At 63.1% G+C, this 21,810-nt stretch overlaps 2 protein-coding genes across 8 annotated transcripts in view; one reads left to right on the top strand and one right to left on the bottom strand.

The window, feature by feature from the left end:
• The window catches only part of SPRYD3 (SPRY domain containing 3), a 39,559-nt gene extending 32,414 nt beyond the window's left edge, over positions 1-7,145 (top strand). For both annotated transcript variants that reach the window (XM_054012653.1, XM_054012652.1), the window contains exons 9-11: positions 2,585-2,704; positions 3,251-3,408; positions 4,623-7,145. In XM_054012653.1, coding sequence (XP_053868628.1) covers positions 2,585-2,704; positions 3,251-3,408; positions 4,623-4,757 — 413 coding nt within the window. In that variant the 3' untranslated portion in view covers positions 4,758-7,145. The remainder of the gene's footprint in view (positions 1-2,584; positions 2,705-3,250; positions 3,409-4,622) is intronic.
• A 5,346-nt stretch (positions 7,146-12,491) lies between these two features.
• Positions 12,492-21,810, bottom strand: part of TNS2 (tensin 2) — a 49,668-nt gene continuing 40,349 nt past the window's right edge. For 5 of the 6 annotated variants that reach the window (XM_054012774.1, XM_054012778.1, XM_054012775.1 and 2 more), the window contains 12 exons: positions 19,984-21,414; positions 19,528-19,684; positions 18,221-19,065; positions 17,490-17,618; positions 16,653-16,784; positions 16,130-16,222; positions 15,615-15,692; positions 14,883-14,960; positions 14,281-14,449; positions 13,873-13,941; positions 13,322-13,351; positions 12,492-12,669 (listed from right to left, as the gene is read on the bottom strand). In XM_054012774.1, the coding sequence (XP_053868749.1) occupies positions 12,528-12,669; positions 13,322-13,351; positions 13,873-13,941; positions 14,281-14,449; positions 14,883-14,960; positions 15,615-15,692; positions 16,130-16,222; positions 16,653-16,784; positions 17,490-17,618; positions 18,221-19,065; positions 19,528-19,684; positions 19,984-21,414 (3,353 nt within the window). In that variant the 3' untranslated portion in view covers positions 12,492-12,527. The remainder of the gene's footprint in view (positions 12,670-13,321; positions 13,352-13,872; positions 13,942-14,280; positions 14,450-14,882; positions 14,961-15,614; positions 15,693-16,129; positions 16,223-16,652; positions 16,785-17,489; positions 17,619-18,220; positions 19,066-19,527; positions 19,685-19,983; positions 21,415-21,810) is intronic. The other variant, XM_054012776.1, reaches the window with a different exon arrangement.

The raw sequence follows: 21,810 nt of genomic DNA, 5'->3' as shown, positions 1-21,810 counted from the left end.
CCATGTCACTGGAGTTCAGCTGCCTGGCCGGCAGCCCCAGCACAGTCTGAGTTGGGTTTGGCGAGCCTGATGGCTGGGTGCCTGGGCCTTAATAGCTGACTGAGGTTGCAGCATGGTCTAGGGTGCTGGGAAGCATGGTCTAGTCCCGGCTCTGCCTCGGTGACCCTGGAGAAACCGCTTCCCCTGGCTGTGCCTCAGTTTCCCCTCCCACTCTTTGTCTGTTTTAGCCTGGAAGCTCTTTGGGGTAGAGGAGCTGGGCCTGGCCCAATGAGGCCTTGCTCTCTCTTGGGGCTAATAGAAAAACTAACGTCAAGGAGCCCGTCTCCTTCCAAACTAGGATTTTTGAGCGTGAGTGGAGCACGGAGTCTAGCCGTGGCCGAGTGCGCCTATGTCTCCTGCAGCCCTGGCTGTCCCATGCAGCCGTTGGCCTTCGTCTCTCGGGGTTAGACCGAGGGACGCTCCCCATGCTCGCAGCGTGGTTCTGGTGCCCGTCACCATCAGGGCCTCATCGTGGTGGGTGAAGGTCGAGCTCTTGGCCTCCCTCGACCAGACACAGGCGCGGGCATGGGTAGAACGCACCAGCTGAGGTCGCTCTGGCCCCAGCTCAGCAAAGGGGGTGGGGCGGAGCCCCCCGGCGTGGGAGCTCCGTGATGCTGGCGAGGGGAGAAGGGACAAGGAAGAAAGGATTCCAGCCTAGCTCCGAGAGGCCAGAGGAGAGGAGGGTGGGGGTGTGGTGGGATGTATGGGAATGGGGGGGGGCACTGAGGAGCGGGTACATGGGACCCTGTGGGGAGGTGGAAGAAGGCAGGAGTAGAGAGCTGGGCAACTACCAAGCTGGCTGCAGAGGGCAAGGGGCTGAGATCTACTGGGGGTCTTCCCTCTGCATGGGGGCAGTACCTAGCCCTGCCCCACTCACCACACCCTGCTGGTGCCCTGAGCCACTGGGAGGTTGGAAAATCTCCAGTGACTTGGTGCAGGGGATGAGTTTCTCATGGGATCCCTTGGAGGGGCTGGGTTAAGCCTTCCCTAGACCCCCCCGAGTACCGTACACCGCGGTGCAAGCCCTGCTCCCCTGGGCCTCCAGGGGTCTGTTTCCCTCCGGTTATCCCGCATGGGCCCTGGTGCCCGCCTCCGCCTGTGGCAGGAGCCAGGGGATCCCCTACAAGGCGCGCTCGCTCTCCGCTGGCGGCACACAGGAATGTTTACACAGTATTATTCCCAGCTTGGGTTGCCCTGGCAACGGGGAGAAATATTTACCGCCCCTTTGCTGGGTGCATCTTCCTTGTTTGCCGAAACAACTCCCCCCCCGGCCTCCGCCCTCTGCCTGGCCCACGTGCCTCGTGGCTCCTCGGCCCACGTCCACGAACCAGCTGCATAGCCAGCCCCCCCGGCTCCTTTCACGTGGGCTCCCACGCTCGGCTTCTCCCCCCGTCTGTTCTCTGGTACACGAGAGCCCGTTCAGCGCGTGGCCCTAGCCCGGAGCTCACGCCAGTGCATCAGCTTTCTTGCAGCACCCCCGGGTGCACGCCATGGCCAGCTGGGCGCTGAGGTCTCCTAGGGCAAAGAGGCGTTGCTGGGCGTGTGGGCAGCCCCCTGGGTCCGGTCCAGGGCTTGGGGGGCAGCTGATAGAATAGCCAGCAGTGGGAGCTGAGGAGATGGGCGGGTTAGGGCTGGCAAGGGAGCCAAGATAGGGCAGAGTGAGGCCTGGGCCGCTGGCATGGTGCCCTTTGAGCGATCTCTCTCCCCGGCCTGTGGTAACGTGGGCGCTTGCTCTGCAATTCACAATCTCTGCACGGAGGCAGACCTTGGTATAGACCGGGGTGGGGGTGGGGGTGCATGCAGCCCATCTCCCCGAATATGCCCATCCCCCCAGCTGCTGGGGATGACAAGCAAACCACCTCGGTGGGCAAGGTCAGCGCAGCCCCTCACACACCCATGCCAGGATCACTCATAGCCAGCAACTGGCATGGGTCCAGCTGTGGAGCGGTGCAGCGGGAACCCTGCACATCTAGGTCTGTCCTCTCCTCCATGCAGCAAAAGGCCCAGGTTCCCTGGACAATCACCTGACCTCCCCGTCCCTCACTCCTGTATCCCAGCCCCTAAGAGCAGCTGTTAACCTGGAGCGTCTTTCCCCGTAGCCCCTAAGTGGGGGCTGACCCGGAACCCCTGCAGCCGAAAGCCTGATGAGCTAGGATTCCTCTTGGCAAGCCTGCTCCCAAACCTCCGCGTGGCCCAACCACTAGAGGGGGGCAGAGAGCCGCACTGTGAGCAGGGTCCACCGCCACCCACCCTGCCCGGCCCAGGCTCTCTCTTATCCCAGCCTGGGTCCCATGGCGCCAGTGCAGTGGTGAGGCTGGCAGCTGTGCGGCCCGGGTGTCTGGCGCCATCTCCCACTAGCGGACGTAGCGTTCCGATCCACCTGCCCCGCGGGCGGAGACCACGCCAGTTGGTGCAGAGTGGTGGTGCCACCAGGCTGGAAATCTCCCCCAAAGAGCGGCCACGTGCCTGGGCATCGCTCCCCTTCCCGGGCCGTCCTGCCAGGCCCGCCATGCTTAGCGGCCTCTCCTCTGCTTCTTCTTTCCAGATGACGGGAAGATCTTCCATGGGAGCGGTGTGGGAGACCCGTTCGGGCCCCGGTGCTACAAGGGAGACATTATGGGCTGCGGGATCATGTTCCCGCGGGATTACATCCTCGACAGCGAAGGTGCGTGACCACACGTGGCCGGGGGGAGGCATGGCTGGCCCCCGGGGACCTGAGATCCACTCCTGTAGCAATGAGTGTAGTGCTGAGGGCTGCAGCCAGTCCCCGTCCCCCCCCCACTTTGCCCCTGCCAGTGAAACAAGACTCGGAAAAGCAGGGGGTGTGTGGAGCAAGGCAGCGCGGTCTAAAGGCTAGAGGCAGGAAGCCGGGATGGTGTTTCTGGCTGTGCCGCTGACCTGGCCGAGTTGCTTTGCCCCCTGGCTCAGGCTGAGGGCAGGGGCTGGCGGTCGCGGGGCACCCTGGGCACTAGGCAGTGCCTTCACTGCGGTGGTTGGACGGGGCTGAGCGGAGGACATGTGGTAGCAGCTCCGGGGGTGCCTGTCGGGAATGAATCTGGATCCGGGGGGGTGGGGTATGTCCTTAGTGGGACTTGAACCTGGAGCCGCTGCGACGTGAGACGAAGGGCCGATCCTGTTGCAGAGACCCCAGCGGGTGCTCCCTGCGTGGGGTACAACCCAGCCCCGGGGTGACCAGGCTCCCCCTCCTCAGGTGACAGCGACGACAGCTGCGACACCACAGACCTGAAGCCCAAGCTGCGAGGCGTGCGGAATGTCATGTACTTGCACCAGGAGGTGGAGGAAGAGGAGGAGGAAGAGGAAGAGGACGGGGAGGAGATGGAGCAGGAGCACGAAGGGAAGAAAGTGGTGGTAAGAGCTGGGGGCTGTGCCGTGGGGCTGGGGTCGGGGACGCGCTGGGGGGGGGTGGCTCTTTTGGGGGGAGGCTTAGCAAGAGAGGGACTGGGGTGCCTCGAGGGAGGGATGTGGTGGGGCTGGGGGGACAGGCCAGGGGCGTGGTTGGGGGATGTGCTATGGGGTCAGGAGGGGAATGCACCGGGGGGCTGGGGCATGGCGGGGGATACGCCGAGCGGATGACTCGGGGGAGGGGGTGATTTGGCGGGGAAGGTCACAGAGGATGTGTTATGGGCCTGGGGTGGCCTGGGGGTGAGGGGGTGTTGCTGCTTTGGATCCAGGCTGGTAGGAACTGGAGGCCCCGCTGAGAGTGACAGGGTGGCTCTGTCTAGGGTCCCTTGTCCCAGGGACGCCCGGGACCCCGCTGGCATGACGCACGTTGGCACAGCTCGCATCGATCAGAGCCGACTGGGCAGTGCCCAGTCCCCAGCAAACTGCAGCCCCCAACCCAGGGACCGACTGGCCTGTTCTTCCCCCTACCCCGCTGTGACCTTGGCCCAGGCCGGCGTGGGTATGAGCCGGCTGGATTTCCCTGGCCTGAGGCGCCCCCTAGTGGCTGTTGCCAGCAATGCGCCCCTGTTCCAGGCCGTGCTCCAAGGAACTGGCTTTCCTAGCAGTGCTGGAGAACTGCGCACTAACCCCACCCCAACGCTGGGCTCTGCGCCCACTGGCTGGGGCTGGGATTGGCTGTATTGGAGTCCTCCCGGCTGGCAGGCCTGCACCCGCGGCTTGGGCTGAGCTGACACCCGCAGCCGTACACATCCGGCAGGGTGTGCACAGACTGCGTCCCATGGGGAAGTTCCCCTCGGGCTTTACAGCTCCTGAGCCCAGGGGCAGGGGGTGGCTGGGGCAGCCCAGGGGCTCGTAGGGCCTGGGTTTAACAGAGGCCCGGGCTGCAGAGTGTACCTGTCCAGCTGCAGTGCATGCTGGGAAGCGTCTTTGCAGGCAGAGGGGCGGGCGCCTGCGGTCATTGCAGATTGGGGGTTACTCCCAGCAAGGAGTTGCTGTGGCCCTTGACTGGGCATCTCTCCGCATGGAGCCGGACGCTGTGGCTGTACTGAGTTTGGCCTGGGCGTGGGGGGGAGCTGCGTGGGGCCCTGGGCTGGGAGGGAAGGGGCCACGTTGTGGCAGTGAAGGGGTTAACAGCCCGCGGCACCATCCTGTCCCCCCAGGTGTTCTTCACACGCAACGGGAAGATCATCGGCAAGAAGGACGCGGTAGTGCCGATCGGCGGCTTCTTCCCCACCATCGGCATGCTGAGCAGCGGGGAGAAAGTCAAGGTGGACCTCCACCCGCTCAGCGGCTAGGAGACGGGGGGCATATCCCACCCGCCGCCCTCTCTCGGGGTCAGCGCCCTCCCCGTGGGGCCCCCCGGGGACGTTCTCCATCCCTTCAATCCCTCACGCTTTGAGCCTCTGCCTGCAGGGGGCAGCGCTTTGTTGCCGGCGGCCGAAGTATTATCCCAGCCGGTTCCGCACGTGCCCTGGCGCCCGGCAGTCTGCAGGCGGGACGTTGGGTGGCTGGAGAAAGCTCTGGATGTGCCTGGTGCTGCCCCCCCCCCCCCCAGCTCTGTCCAGCGCCAGCCAGAGCACGGGGCAGCCTCCTGTTTGTAGCAACGTGCCAAGCCTTGCGCCCAGCCTGTCCGTCTCAGTGTGGGGTGTGACATGTGGAGACGGAGATGCCGCCTGAGGCCCAATTCCCACCCCCCTGTCTGGGGCTGGCCCCTGCCCCCCAGCTGGCGAGATTCCTCTTCGCTTTAATTTCCTGTCTGGCTGCTGCTGTCCTGGGCTCCGGCTCCCACCTGAGCACGCGCGAGATCTGCGCCCATTGGGGCCTCTCCCGTTACCATAGATGGTGTTACGGCACTGTGGCCTCCTGCCTGCCCCAGCTCGGCCTGCCCTGGAGTTGGTGGGGAATCAGGCACCCCACGGATGAGGGCCTGGGCTGCCTCGAAGCCTCTCCCTGCTGTCCTGGGGTGCCCAAGCCCTGCCCCACTTGCTAAAGAACTGGTGCCCTGGGCATCCTCCTCCACCCCTTGCTGCAGCCGACGAGGGCCTTCGCGCCCATGCTGGTTGCCTTATGACAGCATCGTGCTGCCCCTCGGGGGCTGGGATGGCCTGCCCCATGGTGCCAAGTCCCAAGAGCATCAGCCAGGCTCCCAGGGGGCAGGGCACAGGCCAGGGGGGCAGGCCAGGGTTTTGTCCCTGACCAGTGTCTCGTTACGCCCTCTGAGGTCAGGGGCTGAGGGTGTCAGGGCGAGCGAACACTGGCTGCTGTGGGCCCTGGTGTAGCATCAGGCTGTGGCTTGGCCTCGAGGGGACAGTGCTGCAGCCCAGGGCCCCTTCGTGGGGGGCTGCAGTCAGCAAAGCCTGGCCCTCCACGGGGTGATCTCAGCTGTCCCTCACCCAGCCCCCTGAGCCTGCAGCCCCCTAGACCCCACCCCGTCTCCCCTCCTAGGGATCACCAGGAGGCCTGTAAGGGGCAGGGCAGATGGGTGGGTTTCTTTGGGGTAACTGGGGCTTCCCCCATTAAACAGCCCTCCGAGCAAGCTTGGAAACTGTCTCGCTCCCCCCCAGCCTAGTGTCGATTGGACTGTGCCCCATCGGCCCATCCCCCTGGCTTGGGCTTGTAGCCAGGCTCCGGGGCGGCCCAGCCCTCACTGCTCCACCCGCTGTTCCCTGCGGGCCGGTTCAGCCTTCTGCTTCCCGGAGTCCATGTGAACTGGATCTGGGCCGCCCCCCAGTTCCGAGTCTGCCCGTGGCTCCCGCTCCCACCCCCGCCCTCCTTAGGGGGGTAGCTCCCTAGCCCATGGCGGGGATTCCCCTGGTGGGGGTGGGCTGGAGAGCGTGATCCTCGTGGGGGGGGGGGGGGGTCACGGTGGGGAGGCCTGTTTCTGCTGCTGGGGACTTCAGCACCTGCCCCAGAGCTGGCGGGGCTGCAGGGAGCAAGGGGGATGCTCTGATAGGGGGCAGAGTTAACTATGGGGCAGGTTCCTTCGCTCCTCTCCACGGCTCTCTTGGCGGGACACCTAGGGCCCGGGCTGTGCCAGCTGCCAACCGCGGCCAGGTGGCTGCTAGCCAATGAGAGCTGAGCCGCTGGGAGGGGCCGCCCCCCCGTCTGGGCTGCCCCAGCCCTGCGCTGCTGAAAGCTCCCTGGGCCTACGGGGTCGTGTCCGAGATGGCCGGGTGCCAGGTGCCAGTGGGGCTTGTGCTGCTGTTTCTTTGCTTAATTACCAGATCTTGTGAATGTAAAAATCACCCCCCCACCCCCCTTGTGTATCCTCCCAGCCCAGGTCTGGGCACAGCCCTTAGCTGCTAGTGGGAAGTCGGCCAGCCAGGGGAGGGCTCCGATTGTGGGACTCTTCCCCTGCCAGCCTTGCCCGCCTCCACCTGAGAGAAGCAGCCGGGCTGCTGCTGGGAGGGCGTGATCCCCTGGGCTGGGACCCTGCCTGGGTCCCATCTGCATGGAGCCCATCCCCCACCCCCGAGATGGGGATCTCACCATTGCTGAGGTTGCTGCTGGCTGAGAAACCCGGACTTTGCGCCTACGGGGAACCGAGTGTTTTGACCCAGCCAGGTCGAGATCCCCCAATCCCCACCCCCGGTCTGCGCTCTCCACCCTCCGACCTACACGTCTGTACATACTGAGATCTTTATACACACTCAATAAAGATGGAGTTTCCATATTTATCTGTATCCGGCTCCTGGCATCTTTTATCCTGGTTGGTGCCGCCCTGTGCCTGGCCTCGGGCTGTTGACACCCGATGGGCAGCAGGGACCCGAGGCAGGCAGCTGCGCCTTGGGACGGCGGGTTGAGGATCAGGGTGGATCGATTTAAATCAGCAGTTTAAATCCTGATTTGAATCACCAAGCCTCAGTGTAAACCATCAATTCGAATCAGCTTCTCCTTGTGTGCTTTGGTTACTTGCTAAAGAAAGGAGCATTCGCACTGGTTTGTGTAACCTTTAAAACAGGTCGAGTTACAGCTGAATGGAGCCTTGACACTTTATTTGGTCCATCTTTTGGCGAGCTAGGAGGGGACACCTGTGATTTAGCAGGTGTATCGCTTAATATTGTCCGATTATTAACCACGTTATAAGTGTGTTAGAAAATGGGGGACGATCTATTGCTTCTTAGCTGCATTAGAATGGTCACTGGAATTTCATTCAGCACACCACGCTGCACAGCAAATTGACTTTCGTTAAAACAAGCCCTTACGCCTGTGCATCCGTGACCTGTTGTGCCACGTTTATAAAGCGTCCCCTCCAAAGTTACATCCTTTCTCTGCGTAGACACGCTGCCTTTGACCCCCCGTTTTTGCAAGAGGCGCATGGATTCAGCCTCTTTATTTTTTATTTCAGTGTTTTAAGGGCTTATAAGTCATTTAGGCCGTCACATGTTTTGTATTCACGTCAGGTAGCCTTTTAAGAAGACAAAATGTACTCGGCATTACAAAATCAAGTGGATTTACATTTAAAAAATCCATTTTTTTTATTTAAAAAACAATTGTTTTTTCCCTGCCCTGTTGAGGATCCTGCTGAGTGTGGCTGATTCACTGCCCTGCCTGGTCCTGCCTTTGCCTCTGCCCGCACAGCTGCCATTCCCAGTGCCAGCTGGACTGGGGAGCACGTTGCCCTGGCCTTGGAGCCAGGCTGGCTGCCTCTTGGGCTTCTCCTCCTTCCCCAGGCTACTAGGACACGGCTTAAACCAGGGTCCCGTCCAAATCAGGCTGATCCAAGACACACACCCCTGTAATTGCTGCACCCCGCAGTGTAACCACCCAGTAGAGACCCTAGTGAGGAACAATGACCCCGAGTGGGGCATCGTCGTCCTGTTCCCCTCTACATGCTTCCAGTTCCACGGGCAGGGCGAGGAAGACAGGCAGAACGGTAAGTCTTAATGCGTGGATGGTGTAGGCGGGAGAGATTAGATTTATTAGGCGCTTGGGGAACCTTTTGGGAAAGGAAGAGCCCATCCCTCCACCCAAACCAGGACAGAACCAGACTGCTGGCATTGAAAATCAAAAAGGTTATAGAGGATTTTTTTTAAACTAAGGGCTGGAGGAAAGCTGACAGGGTTCCAGCAGACACAGCCCTGCGGGATGAATTTATTAAAGAGGGAATGCAATAATCCAGGGGTTCTCAAACTGTGGGTCTGGACCCCAAAGTGAGTTGCAACCCCATTTTAATGGGGTCACCAAGGCTGGTGTTGGCTCTGGGCCCCAGCAAGTCTGAAGCCCAAGCACAAGCCCCACTGGCCAGGGATAAGATTACATGCCGCCACCCAGGGCAGAAGCCCTTGGCCTTCAGCTTTGGCCCCCTCGCCCAGGGGGGCGGGGCTCAGGCTTCGGTCTCCCCTCCTGGGGTCGGGTAGTAGTTTTTGTTGTCAGAAAGGGGGGGGTCACGATCCAGTGAAGTTTGAGAACCGCTGCATAGTCTATAAAGAGGCTAGGAAAGAAGTTAGTAAAGTACAGGTAGGACAGTCAAAAATAAGACTCCCATTTAAATCTGACCCATGAAGGCAAGCGACTGACTATTGATAAAACGTGCCAGTGCTTATATACAAATGCTGATGGGGGAACTAGAATGCCTGGCCGTAGCTGGAGCTATTGATATAACAGGCACTGGGAAAACCGGGTGGAACAATGCTAAGAAATGGGACATGGTAATACCCGGGTAAGGAATAAATAGGAATGACGGAGTGGGGTGTGCTGGGGCGGCAGTATGTGGAAAAAGCAGAGTCAAATATAGGAAGAATGTTGACTGAATCAAACTGTACCGTCGAATATCTCTGGCTAGAAATTCCCTGCGTGAATAATAAGAGTAGAGGAGAAGGAATATCCTCCTGACCACCAGCCCAGGAGGGTGAGGGTGATTATGAAATGCTCAGAGAGATTAGAAAACCCAGTAATAACAGGGGGTTTCAACTCATACTGACTGGGAACCTCACCTCATGATGGGAGGCGGGGATCACAGGCGCCGACTCCGTGGGTGCTCTGGGGCTGGAGCACCCATGGAGAAAAATTAGTGGGTGCTCTGCACCCACTGGCAGCCAAACTCCCCTCACCTCCCCCCACACCTTGCCTCTGCCTCCTCCCCTGAGCGCGCCGCATCCCCACTCCTCTGACTACCTCCTAGTGCTTGCTGCCACAAAACAGCTGTTTCGCAGTGTAACAAGCTCTGGGAGAGAGGGGAGAGGAGCGGGAACGTGGCGCGCTCGGGGAGGAGGCGGGGCTCGGGCAGGGATTTGGGGAAGGGGTTGGAATGGGGGCAGGATGGGGTGGGGCAGGGGTGGAGTTAGGCCGGGGGCAGAGTGGGGTTGAGCACCCAGCGGCGCCAGCAGAAGTCAGTGCCTATGGCGGGGATAAAATTTCTAGGCAGGGCTAATGGCCGCTTCTTGGAGCGGCTAGTTCTGGAATCCACAAGGGAAGAGACACTTCTTGATTTTGAACTAAGCGAGCCCAGGGTCTCGCCCAGGAGGCGAGTGTAGCCGAACCGCTTGGTAATAGCGACAATAATTCAATGTAACATCCTTGTGGAGGGGGAAATGCCAAAGAAGCCCACCACGGTAGCATTTAACTTCCACAGCGGCAACTACACCAAAACAAAGAGGCTAGTTAAATGGAAATAATAAATCCTAAGACAGGAAATATCCTAATGCCACTATAGAAATCCATGGTTCACCCATGCCCTGAATACTGCGTGCAAGTCTGCTTGCCTGGGCTCAAAAAAGAGATATTAGAATTGGAAAAGGTGCAGAAAAGGGCAACAAAAATGGTTAGGGGGATGGAACAGCTTCCGGAGAAGAGGTTCAAAAGGCTGGGACTGTTGAGAAAAGAGCTGAGTGGGGGCAGGGGGTGGGCTATGATAGAAAGCTAGAAAAGCATAACTGGTGAGGAGCCTGTGTCTAAGGAACTGTTATTTACCCCTCCCCATAATACAAGAACTAGGGCTCGCCCAATGAGATTTAACTGGTAGCAGGTTTAACACAAACATAAGGAAATGCTTCTTCACACAACACAACGTGTGGAACTCCTTGCCAGGGGACTTTGTGAAGGCCAAAACTATAACATGGTTCAAAACAGAATGAGATAAGTTGATGGTGGATGGGTCCTCAGTGGCTATGAGGAACACAGCCTGTGTTCTGGGAGTCCCTAAACCTCTCGCTGTCAGAAGCTGGGAGTGGATGACAGGGGCCAGACCACTCGCTGATTGCCTGGTTGGTGCATTCCCATGGGGTTGGCTGGCCAGTGTGGCTGCTCTCTCTTATATCCATGCTGCTGGTTTCCTCACAGTTAACTTTTAGAAAAGCCGTCCGGCAGCTCTGGATGGACGGGGGCAAGGAGGAAGGGGGCTATTCTATTCTCCATCACGGCTCATCCGGCTAGTATCTTCCAGGCCTGCATTACGCAGCGGGGCTAACATCTGACACGGGTGGCTTGTTCTCACCCCGCCCTCCCCTGGGGTGGAGCGGGGGAGCAGTTTGGTTTGGTTTTTATATGTCTGGTCAGAGCAGCAAACCTGGCACTGGGAGGGGGCTGGTCCTTTGATCCCGGGAGTTCGTTGCCCCGTCCGCACCCAGACCCCATGGGAGCTCCTTCTCTCTTCCTGCTTGCTGGCTGAGTTCTCCCTTGCTGCTCCAATCTGATAGGGGGCTGGGCCCCTTGGCCCCTTCCCAAATCCCAGGCTCGGGCCCCGGCTCAGCCCAGTAGGCGTGAAGATGGGCCTGGAGGCAGCGTGCCCAGAGCAGTGAGCCGGGCTACGCAGGGTGCAGATGCCTGGCGCCGGCTGGGAGGCACTGGGGCGGGGGGTGGAGGGGAGGGGAGGGTATTTTTCCCTGCAGGTTGTTATAGGGCAGTTACAAGTGGGATCCGAGAGCTTCTGCTGAGGAGAAAAAAAATACCCGGCTGGCTAAAGCCCCATGCTCCACTCCCCCAATAGACGCTAGAGAGACGCCTCTGCCTGGAGCTCATATAAATTCTTTATTAGACAAAAATAGATCTCTTCTCTTTATTAAATCCCACCCGCGGCCTTCCTCTGCACTGGAGGTGGCTGGTGAAGAAGCTACTGTGGGGCGTTGGCTGGACCCTGCCTTGGGCAGCAGGGCCTGAGTCGGCCCCTGCCTGCGCTGGCAGGATCTCGGCTGTGTGAGCAGCCCGCCGTCCGCAAAATAACCGGCCCCTCGCATGAGTCCTGACATTGCACTTGCTAAGACATAGCCCAGCAGGGGGAGAGCTGGGCACAGAACCCAGGAGTCCTAGCTCCCAGCCCCGCCCCTGCTCTAGCATGCTAGATCCCACACCTGTCCATGAGCAGGGGCGAGAACCCAGGAGTCCTGATCACCAGCCCCACCCCTGCTTTAACCCCGTAGGCCACACTGGCTCTGCTCTCGAATCCCGTGATCAGGCCTTGGCATGCTGAGAGTCAAGGGCCTGCGCTGATCATGCCGGGAGTGTGAACTTGTCCCTCCCGCTCCCTCGGCTCCTGGCAACCCCAGGCAGGGCTGGGCACCCTGGGGTGGGCCCTGGCCTTGCTAAATGCCGCACGCTCCTTCCCCCTGCTCCTTTGGCACATACAGCTTCTCTGACGCTTCCCTCTCTAGGAGCCTTCATCCCCTCGGCAACGGCCCAGCCCCTGGCTGCCCCCCCTTCCATGCCCCCCGCAGTCTCTAGTGACCCCGCACCCATGAGATCACCAGCCCCAAGGCTGCCCCCTTCCAGAGCCCTGAGCATTAACCCCTGCTGTGCCACCACAGGGTGTGTGACTGAACTGGGCCCCCCGTTAGGAAGGTGCCTTTGGTTTTTGGTGTGTCTGACAGGGTTGAAGCTTCGAGCTGCGGGGGGTGGGGGGGGAGGAGACGGGCCAGAAGAGAAACCCCCCTCCCCATCCTGACTGAAGGGCGAGCGGGATCAGGCCTGTGTGAGGGTCAGCGAGATGGGTGGGCTGCCCCCGCAGCCCAGCCCCTGCCCCCACTGGGAGCCGCTGCCCCCTGCGTGGCTGGGCGCTGGCCGGGGGAAAGGGGCAGGGCTGGCGTCTCGCTGTGGGCGAAGGCCAGCGCCCATGTCTCTCCCGGCCTCGCTCATTTCCTGTGCGTCCCCAGCATGACCTTGGTGATGAAGTTGACGATGGCCAAGGCCGGTTGCTCGGGGTCGAGCTCAGCGAAGAGGTGGCAGACGTTCTCGCAGGGGCTGCCCTGCTTCTTAGCCACAAAGCCAAAGAGCCTGCGAGGGAGGAGACGAGACTGGAGCGAGACGGCCGGCGAGACGCCACCCACCCGCCCCTGGCGCTGACCTGGCCCCACTGGGTCAAACTTGACCACATGGTGTCACTCCAGCCCCCTGCTGTGCCCACCCCAGGCCTGCCAAGTCCACCTGGGTGTGAAACAGGGTGAAATCATAAGGATGCTACAAGCAAGTGTATCCATGGGACAAAGAGAGCAGAGCCATGCAGGTTTACTGGGCAGGGTGGAGGAGTTCCCTGGGGAAGGGTTTTTATCTCAGCTGTACAGGGTCTCTGTCCCGGCCATGCAGGGGTTCCTGGGGGAGGGTCTCTGTCCCAGCCGTGCAGGGGTCCCTGGGGGAGGGTCTCTGTCCCGGCCATGCAGGGGTCCCTGGGGGAGGGTCTCTGTCCCGGCCATGCAGGGGTTCCTGGGGGAGGGTCTCCATCCTGGCCATGTAGGGGTCCCTGGGGGAGGGTCTCCATCCCAGCTGTCCAGGGGTCCCTGGGGAAGGGCTGTGCAGGTCACAGGGTTTCTGACTCTACACCAGGGCCGCCCTGGGGCTGGGCCAGGTGAGAGAGCAGCGCTCTGGTGCTGGCCCCTGGCCCCCAGTGGGCTGTGGCTGGAGAGTCGGCCCGGCCCCTCCCCGCACTCACTTGGAGGTGGTGCCGTCCGGATTCGTCCATCTGCAGTTAAACAAACAAATGGCCTTTGTCTCTCAGTAGGTAAAATTATATTTGCTCTAAGTGACAGCGATACTGGGGGGAGCTCCCGTCTACGCCAGATCCAGCCTCTCCCAGCAGGGGGCGCTGTGGGGAGCGGGGCAGGAGCACTGGCTGTGGGGGGAGCCCCCATCTACGCCAGATCCAGCCTCTCCCAGCAGGGGGCGCTGTGGGGAGCGGGGCAGGAGCACTGGCTGTGGGGGGAGCCCCCATCTACGCCAGATCCAGCCTCTCCCAGCAGGGGGCGCTGTGGGGAGAGGGGCAGGAGCACTGGCTGTGGGGGGAGCACCCGGCTATGCCAGATCCAGCCTCTCCCAGCAGGGGGCGCTGTGGGGAGCGGGGCAGCAGCGCAGGCTGTGTGGGATGCTCCCGGCAACTGTAGTCCCAGCGATTCCCAGCAGGGGGCGCTGTGGGCAGCAGGGCAGGAGCACAGGCTATGGGGGCGCTCCCAGCCCCCACTGTTTAGGTGTGGAACTGTCCGTTACCTCCTGTCCTGCGGGTCCGTGCTGCAGAAGGTGATGCTGTTCACGGGGTAATGGCGCCGGAAGAACAGCCTGTTGGATCAAGCCGATGGCTGGGGGTCAGTGCAGGGCGCTGGGGCAGGCCGCCCGGGGCAGGGCCAGCCCCCCAGCACGAGGACGGGAGTAGGGGCAGAGAGGGGATGAGGAGGGGCATTTGTGCTGCAGGAGGGGGTGGTGCCAAGCCAGGGGATGCCCGTGGTAGGCAGAGAGTGGAAGGGATGCCCCAGAGAGGGCAGGGTTGGGGCCCGGGCAGAGCCTGGGGTCTCCCCATTTAGATCAGGGCAGGAGGGGGGCAGCGTGTGCATGCCCAATGGGGTTGCCCCCCTAGGAGGGAGGCACGGCATGTGCCCAGGCGGCACGGGTGTCACTTACTTCCTCTGATTGTCCGTCAGGGTGATGCCCTGGGCCGAAACCTTGAAGTGCACGAGGCAGGCGAGCGGGCGGGGGCTGCAGCTCAGGGTGCTTGCGGCCGCCTTGGCCACGGCCTGGGGGCCCGTCAGCGACTCCGTCTCCACCGAGCTGAGGTAGAGCACGCTGCAGGCTGGGCGAGGGACGAGCCGTCAGCGCCGGGGGCAGCCCCAGGGGACCTCGTTCCCCCCGCCCCCAATCCCTGGCCCCCTCCACCCCCTGCAGGTCTGACTGGGGAGCCAGCTGGCCCCAACCCCCACCCCCAACTCTCTGTCACCCCCCCAGTTTCCCCTCTGCAGACCCCAAGGGAGAGGTTCTCCCACTGCAGTCCGGATCTCCCAGCCAGGCCCCCCCTGCGCTGCCAGGGTGGGTTGGCATGAGGCTGGGCCTGGCCCGCTGTACCATGCCCCCATCCCCGCCTGGGCTGGCTCTGTGCTGAGTGGCCAGTGGGTGGGCGTCTCTCAGGACCCCACAACTACCCATGTGATCCCTACCGCCCCCGCAGCCGGCTCCCAGCCCCAAGGGGGTGCTAGGACAGCCCACCCTGCTCGGCCCACCCAACCTACCCGCTCCCTGCTTCAGCAAATCAGCCGCCGTGCTCACGTTGGTGGGGATGGCCACGTCCGGGGTCTCCTCCACGGGATCTGAGCGAGAGAGGGATGCTGAGGCCGTGTGGCTAGTGGCTGCAGCAAGCAACCAGGACTCCTGGGTTCCATTCCCAGCACAGGGAGGGGCGTGGGGGGCTAGTGGTTAGGGCAGGGGAGGGGCGAGTGCTGGGAATCAGGACTCCTGGATTCCATTCCCAGCTCTGCCAGGGGCACACCCTGGGGCCCAGGACTCCTGGGTTCACATGTCTGGGCGGCCTGAGTTCGTGTCAGTATGGGGGTGGGGGATCTGGCCTGCTAACAGCAAAGCAAGCCCTTGTTTGGGAGGGATCTGTGTGCCGCCCTCACGGAGCAGAGGGGCCCTGGGCCTGTGGCCTAGTCCAAGCACCCAGGAACCGCCGTGGGCCCCAGTGCATCCCCCCCACCCCTCCAGCAGGGCCAGGGCTGAGGGATGCAGGCAGGATTCAAACCTGCGGGTATCGCCCTCTTGTGGGAAAGCGCAGTCAGGGCAGGGCCTCCCTCTATTCTGGCAGGGGTGTGCGGGGAGGGTGCTGCCCCCTCCCTGGGGGCAAGAGTGGCTGTGTGCAGCCCATGTTCTGCAGCAGTGTCAGATGAGCCCATCGTCACGGGCCCCTGGGGCTGAGAGGTCCTCGGCGCCTGGGCTGGGGGGTGCCCCCTCCCCCGGGGACGTACCTCTGCTGGGGATCCGGAGCTTGCAGGGCAGAGAGATGGGGGTGATGGAGTGCTGCGAGACCAGGGCGGGCAGGCTTCCTGCAGGGCACACGTACAATCAGCCCCTGCCCCATGCCCACAATCAGCTGCCCCCACACAACCCTCTTCCCCGGGCACCCACCCTGGCCCCCTTCCTCGATGCCCTTTGCTCCCCAACGCCCCCCCTCTGATATCCTTCTGCTTTCACCCCCTCCAAGACCCCGAAGCAGGTCCAGCCTGCTGCCCCTCCCCCCGCCAATGCACCCCAGGCTCCCCCCTGCTGGCAGCGAGGGGGTGGGGGGCGGAAGCCCCAAGAGGTGGGGTAAGGGATGAGCTGGTGTCTTCGCAGAAGTGCCAAGGCATAGCTCCATGCCTGGGACAGGCTAGGGTGGCGAGATGCCCCCTGCTGCGGGTGCCGATCGCTCTGTGGTTGACATGCCAAGGGCTGGGGAGTTGATGGACAGGAGTGGGGGTCCCCCCCCGCCCCCATCACTCACCAAAATAGGGTTCGTTCTGGCAGCCCTTGATCTTCACCCCCTTGGGGCCCGTCTCGATCAGGAAGTGACGCACCAACTGCTCCATGGGGTCACCTGGGGCAGGGACCCAGCCGGGTGAGAGACCGTCGCTGCTGCCCCGCCGCCCCTCCCCGAGCCCCATGCCTCCTCCTTGGTGCCCTGGCATTGGGGTGGGCACAAGCTCCCAAAGGGCAATGGAAGGGCTAGTAGAGCAGGGGAGGGGGCTGGCAGTCAGGACTCCTAGGTTCTGTTCCTGGCTCTGGGATGGGAACGGGGTCTAGTCGCTAGAGCTGGGGCAGGGGAACTGGGAGCCAGGACTCCTGGGTTTTCTTCCCAGCTCTGGCACAGGCTCATTGGGCAGATTCCTGCCCCGCTCTGTGCCTCAGTTTCCCCACCTACAACCTGGGGGTAATGGTGATCGGTTCCTGCTGCGGGGCTCAGCTGGGGGTGTCTGTGCAGCGTGCCCAGCGTGCCCCTGACGGTGGCTGCCTGGGCATGTTCTTACCTTTCGAAGGGAGGGTGAGGCAGTTGGCCGGGGGCGTCGCCACTTTGAGAGCCAGCCCGTAGGCGCCTTGGAAGGAATTGCTGTCACGGATGAGGAAGCAGCCGGGCTCCTTGTCCTTCAGCAGGGCGATGGCTGCTCGGCAGGGAGGGGAAGAGCCTGTTTGAGCCTCCTGTGCCAGCCGTCACCCCCTGCCTATGCCCCCCACGACAGCGGATCTGTGCAGAGAACCACGGCTCCCTCCCGTGGCTCCCCTAGCAGCCAAGCCCAGTGCTGCAGGTGTGGTGCCATTCTGGGGGGCACGCTGCCTCCTGCTCCACAGGGGTTCAGCTCATGCCCAGACAGTGCCTGCTGTCTGGCCCTGGCCGGGATGGAATTCAGGCTCCACGTCCCCTCCATACAGACTGACTGGGGTGACCAGACAGCTGAGCTCTGAGGATGCTCCTGGTGGCCTGGATGGTTCTGTATGTCGGGGTCTCTAGCCCCATGGGAGGGGTGTGTGGACTACTAGTTAAGTGGGGGAGGGGCTGAGAGCCAGGACTCCTGGGTTCTATCCCCAACTGTAGGATGGGAGTGGGGTCTAGTGGTTAGAGCAGGGGCGGTGACAGCTGTCATGACTCCTGGGTTCTGATGGGAGTCGTGTCTATTGGTTAGAGCAGGTGGGATTTGGCCCTCTAGGTTCTAGTCCCACCTCTGGAAGCTGAGTGCAGCCTGGAGCAGGAGTGGAGGGCCAGGGAAAGATTTTTCCTACTTAAAAATATATAAAACAGCTGCTGCTAAATTCTAACCAACCCGTGTGTGAACTGAATCAAGGTAAGCCCCGCCCCCAGCACACTGTACCTTGGTCCCGGGACAGGTTGGGTTTATACCAAAACTTGGATGTATCCTGGACAAATTTGACGTTGCTGTGGCTCTCCGGCTGCGTGTCTGAAAGGGAACAGCGGGCCCCCGGTGAGCCGGACGGGGACGCTGGTGAAAGAAAACCGTGCTCACGTCTCAAGCGGGAACCTACTAAACTGGAGGTCTCTCGCCTTCCAGCATTGCTTTGTGTTTTCTTCCCTGGCTGCTTTGCATACGACCGGGGAAAACAGGATGAAAGCAAATGCCCCGTCCCTAGCTGCTGGCTTAGCTAATTTCTTTCATGTGCTACGGGGAGGGGCGTGACATTCGCCACAATGTCTCCTGGCTTCCAGCCCAGCCTCTTTCAGCAGGGGGCGCTGTAGGGAGTGGGGCAGGAGCGCTGGCCATAGGGGGAGCTCCTGACTTACAGCCCAGTCCCTCTCAGAATGGGGGTCTGTAGGGATCGGGGCAGGAGCACTGGCATAGCGGGAGTTCCCAGCTATTCTGCCCGGACTCTCCCAGTAGGTGGCGCTGTAGGGAGCAGGGCAGGAGCACTGGCATAGCGGGAGTTCCCAGCTATTCTGCCCGGACATTCCCAGTAGGTGGCGCTGTAGGGAGCAGGGCAGAAGTGCTGGCTGTGGGGCAGCTCAGACCCTCACTCCCTGGGCTGGCAGATTATGAAAGGACCCTGGCGCTGTCCTCCCATCCCCACAGCGGAGCCCATCTCCTACCTGGGTCTGGCCTGGCAGTGTTGGGCGCGAAGGTGACGTGGTGGCCCGTCCCAGTGCCCCGTCCTGGGGGCGAGCTCCTCTCCCAGTTGCCAGCCGCTGGCGTGTGGCGCTTCTCGGGCAACGGCGGCTGCTGCGGCGAATCGCGGGCATGGCACTGGCTGGGGGAGCCCGGGGGCGGCGGGCTCCTCTCCCCGCCCGGGTAGTAGGCTGTAGCGATGGGGAAGGCAGGGGTCGGGGAGCACTGCAGGTCGGAGGGGCAGTAGGAGGTGATGGGGCTTGGGAGGGGGCAGCCATTGGGGCAGCGGGCCAGGGGGCCTGGGACCAGCTCGGCTCTGTCACTGGGCAGGTGCCCGTTGTAGGGGGCTGGGTTCCTGAGCGTAGCGGTCGCTCTGCAGCTGGCACAGGCCGGGCTGTGGACAGGCGCGCCCGGGGGGCTGTGCTGGGCCAGCCTGTCCATGCCAGGGGGCAGCAGGTGCGCTGGGGTCCCATTGCTGGGGGGTGAATCGGGGGAGACAGCTGGACAGCTGGGGCCATTCAGGTGACTTGCGGCGTCTCCCGGGATCACTCTGGATAGGCCGGTGCCCTGGGGCAGGCTGGCGGGGCTGTGGGCTCGGGGACAGGGCTGCCTTGGGGCCGGCCCATTGGCCTGGGCCCTGGAGGTGGCTCCATGGGCACAGGCCTGTGTCGGAGAAGGGGGCTGTGGGGGGCTGGGTGCGGCCCCTGGCCGGGCTGAGCTCATCTCTGGGGTCCTCTTGGCGCTGGGTGGGGCCGCGTCCTCGGGGCTGGAGCACGCCGAGCTCTCCTGCAGGCTGGCAGCCGGGGCGCCGCCTTCGGGCAGTGCAGGGCTGTGGAATCACAGAGGGGGCACACTCAGTATCACCCTAGGCACCAGCCAGCACATGGGGGGCAGGGCACAGTACAACCCGCAGCACTGGGGCCAAGAGCCCACAGGGGGCAGATAGAAGCTTGTGCCCGGGCAGCCCCAGGGGACCCCTAGGAGGCTGTTTCTAGTGGGGACGACTGTCCCCTGGCCAGGGGCTGGGAGCTTCGACCCTGGGACACCTGGTGCAGGGGGAGCAGTGCCCTGGCACTGGGGGCATCATCAAGGGGTGTGGGGGGGGGCTGGCAGGGGAGCTGGTCTCCTTTGAGTGTGTGTGTGTCGGGGAGGAGACTGCTTCTGGCCCTTGGACCCCTCTGCTGCTGGGCCTCGCTGGGATCTCTGGGTCCTGGCTGGGCAGGCCGGAGCCAGCTCTGTCCCATGGGTGACTCCATAACCACCCCCGCCCTGCGCACGGGGCGGCACGCACCTGTCTTTGCTCTGCACCGGGCTGCTGGTGTGCAGAGGAGTGGGCGGGCCCGACAGCTCGGGGGGCGCGGGGCAGGCGGCGGGAGCCTCCCGGTGGAGCTGGCGCAGGGAGCCAGGGACGTCTCGCCAGGGCGCCTCCTCCCCGGGGCTCTGCATCTCTGGGGGGGAGAGCAGCTGGACTGAAAGGCAGGCCATGCTCCCTACCCTCCTGGCTGTCAGCCAGTTCTCCCCCCCTCCCCATCAGCCACATACCAGCCCCTCCCACCACAGCTATTAGCCACCCACCATCCCCTTTTAGCCACCACCAACTCCCTCCCCTGCCTGGCTGTTGGCGAGATTACCCCTCCCCCATTAGCCGCACACCAGCCCTTTCCCCACCAGGGCCATTAGCTAGTCCCCAGCATTAGCCCTCTCCCCCAGGCCTGGTAGCCGGTGCCATGCCATAGTAGGTACTCACCAGCAGGCGTCCGGTCCTGGTGCCCCGGGTGTGGGTAGCCCTGGCCTGTCTCCGGGGATTGGGGCTCGTAGCTTTGGTTCCTGGAGGCTGGGTAGGCCGAGCTGACGGGGGACACCGAGCCGGACGGGGGCGAGTGGTAGCCCGGCGCGTACGGCCGCATGTCCGGCGGGGAGGCGCAGGGCCTGGCTGGGGACCGGCCGTAGAAGGGCGGCTGGGGGCACTGGGCAGGGGGGCTGCAGGCGTAGACGCCATGGGGCAGCAGGGCGGGGTAGGGTGGGCCATAGCGATAGTGGAAGGGCTCCAGGCTCTGCTCCATGCCCTTGTGGCCCTTCTGATGGGCGCCGGGCATGGGCTGTGCCGGGTAGCCGTGGCTGAAGTGCGCCGGCATCTTGGCATGGGCGGGCTCGAAGTCAAACACCTCGTGATGCCCCCGGGGGCGCTGGCTGTAGGCGGCCGGCATCAGCAACGGCCCGGGCTGGCCGGGGTGCCCTGCCCGGGACAGGGGGGACTTGGCACTCTCGTGGGCCCACTCCTCGGGCTCGCGGCTGCTCAGGCGCAGGCCGCAGAAGGCGGCGGTGGGGGGCAGGCCGGCTTCCTCGTGAGCCTTCTCCTGGCAGTCCTGGCATGGGCACAGCTCCAAGCCGCACACGGGCTCCTCCTCCAGGATTAGCACCTCCCGGTAGCTGGGTGGCTTGTAGGCCAGGTCCTCCCGCTTACAGGGGCTGTGGGGCAGCTCGTAGGCATAGGGGTGGGCGAGGGGCTGCAGGCCCTCGGAGAGGGAGCGATACACCCGCCGTTTCTCCCCTGGCCCGGCCTCCTGCGGCAGGCAGGGGTAGCCCTCGGCAGGGTGCAAGTGGACCCCGTTGGTGCTGTAGACCAGCCGCCGGCGCTCCAAGGTGCCCTCTGGCCTGTAGTAGGCGCCATTGGGTAGCCTCTCGGGGCTGTGGGCGCCCGGGCAGCTCTGCGAGCGGTAGCCCAGGCGGCAGGAGCAGTGGCGGGTTAGGCCGGGGCGCCGGCTGGGGTACGCCAGGGGCCCGAAGGGGCTCATCTCCACCAGCTCGTCTTCCAAGATGGCCGTCTCCCTGTCCCTGGCCCCGTTGCTGTGCGGGCATCCCCCCAGCTCCTGGTGCGGGGATGCCCCCCTCGGCTGCTTGGGGGTCTCCGGTCTGGCCTTGACCCCAAAGCCGCCGAGCAGCCTGTCCAGCTCCTCCCTCTCGGCCGGCGTGGGCAGCAGCTTGGCGGGAGGGGAGGGTTCGGCCAGCATGGAGGAGTGGCCCGAGTCGCTGCTGACGGAGAGGAAGCGGCTGCCCTGCTGGGTGGAGTCCGCGCTGGCCGGGCTCCCGCCGCCGCCGGAGAAGCCGCTCAGGTTCCGCTTCTTCTTGATCTTGGCGTAGAGGCTGCCGTCGATGGGGCCGCGGGTGTGGGACATGTCTGTGGGGGGGAAAACAGCAGGGCCCAGTCAGGGCTCTCCTTGGGCACCGACCGCACAGGGATGCCAACACGTGTGATCAGCCACAGGGACCTGCACATGCTCGCAGAGTGGGGTTCGTCCCTGCCAGCAGGGGGCAGCAGAGAGAGAGAGAGACACACACACACACACACACACACACAGAAGGGCTCATCCTTGCCAGCATGGGGCAGCAAAGACACACTCACACATGCACACAGAGAGCAGGTCTCATTGCCTCCAGCAGGGGGCAGCGGGCATACACACACACACACAGCAGCACGGGGCAACAGAGACACACTCACACTCAGAGCAGGTCCCATCCCCTCCAGCAGGGGGCAGCAGGGATACACACACACATACACATTTACTCACTCACT

This window comes from Malaclemys terrapin, chromosome 23 (assembly GCF_027887155.1).
Source record: "Malaclemys terrapin pileata isolate rMalTer1 chromosome 23, rMalTer1.hap1, whole genome shotgun sequence".
Taxonomy (NCBI): Eukaryota; Metazoa; Chordata; order Testudines; family Emydidae; genus Malaclemys; species Malaclemys terrapin.
The sequence above is the reverse complement of the archived record's forward strand: the minus strand, read 5'-3'. Positions and strand labels throughout refer to the sequence as shown.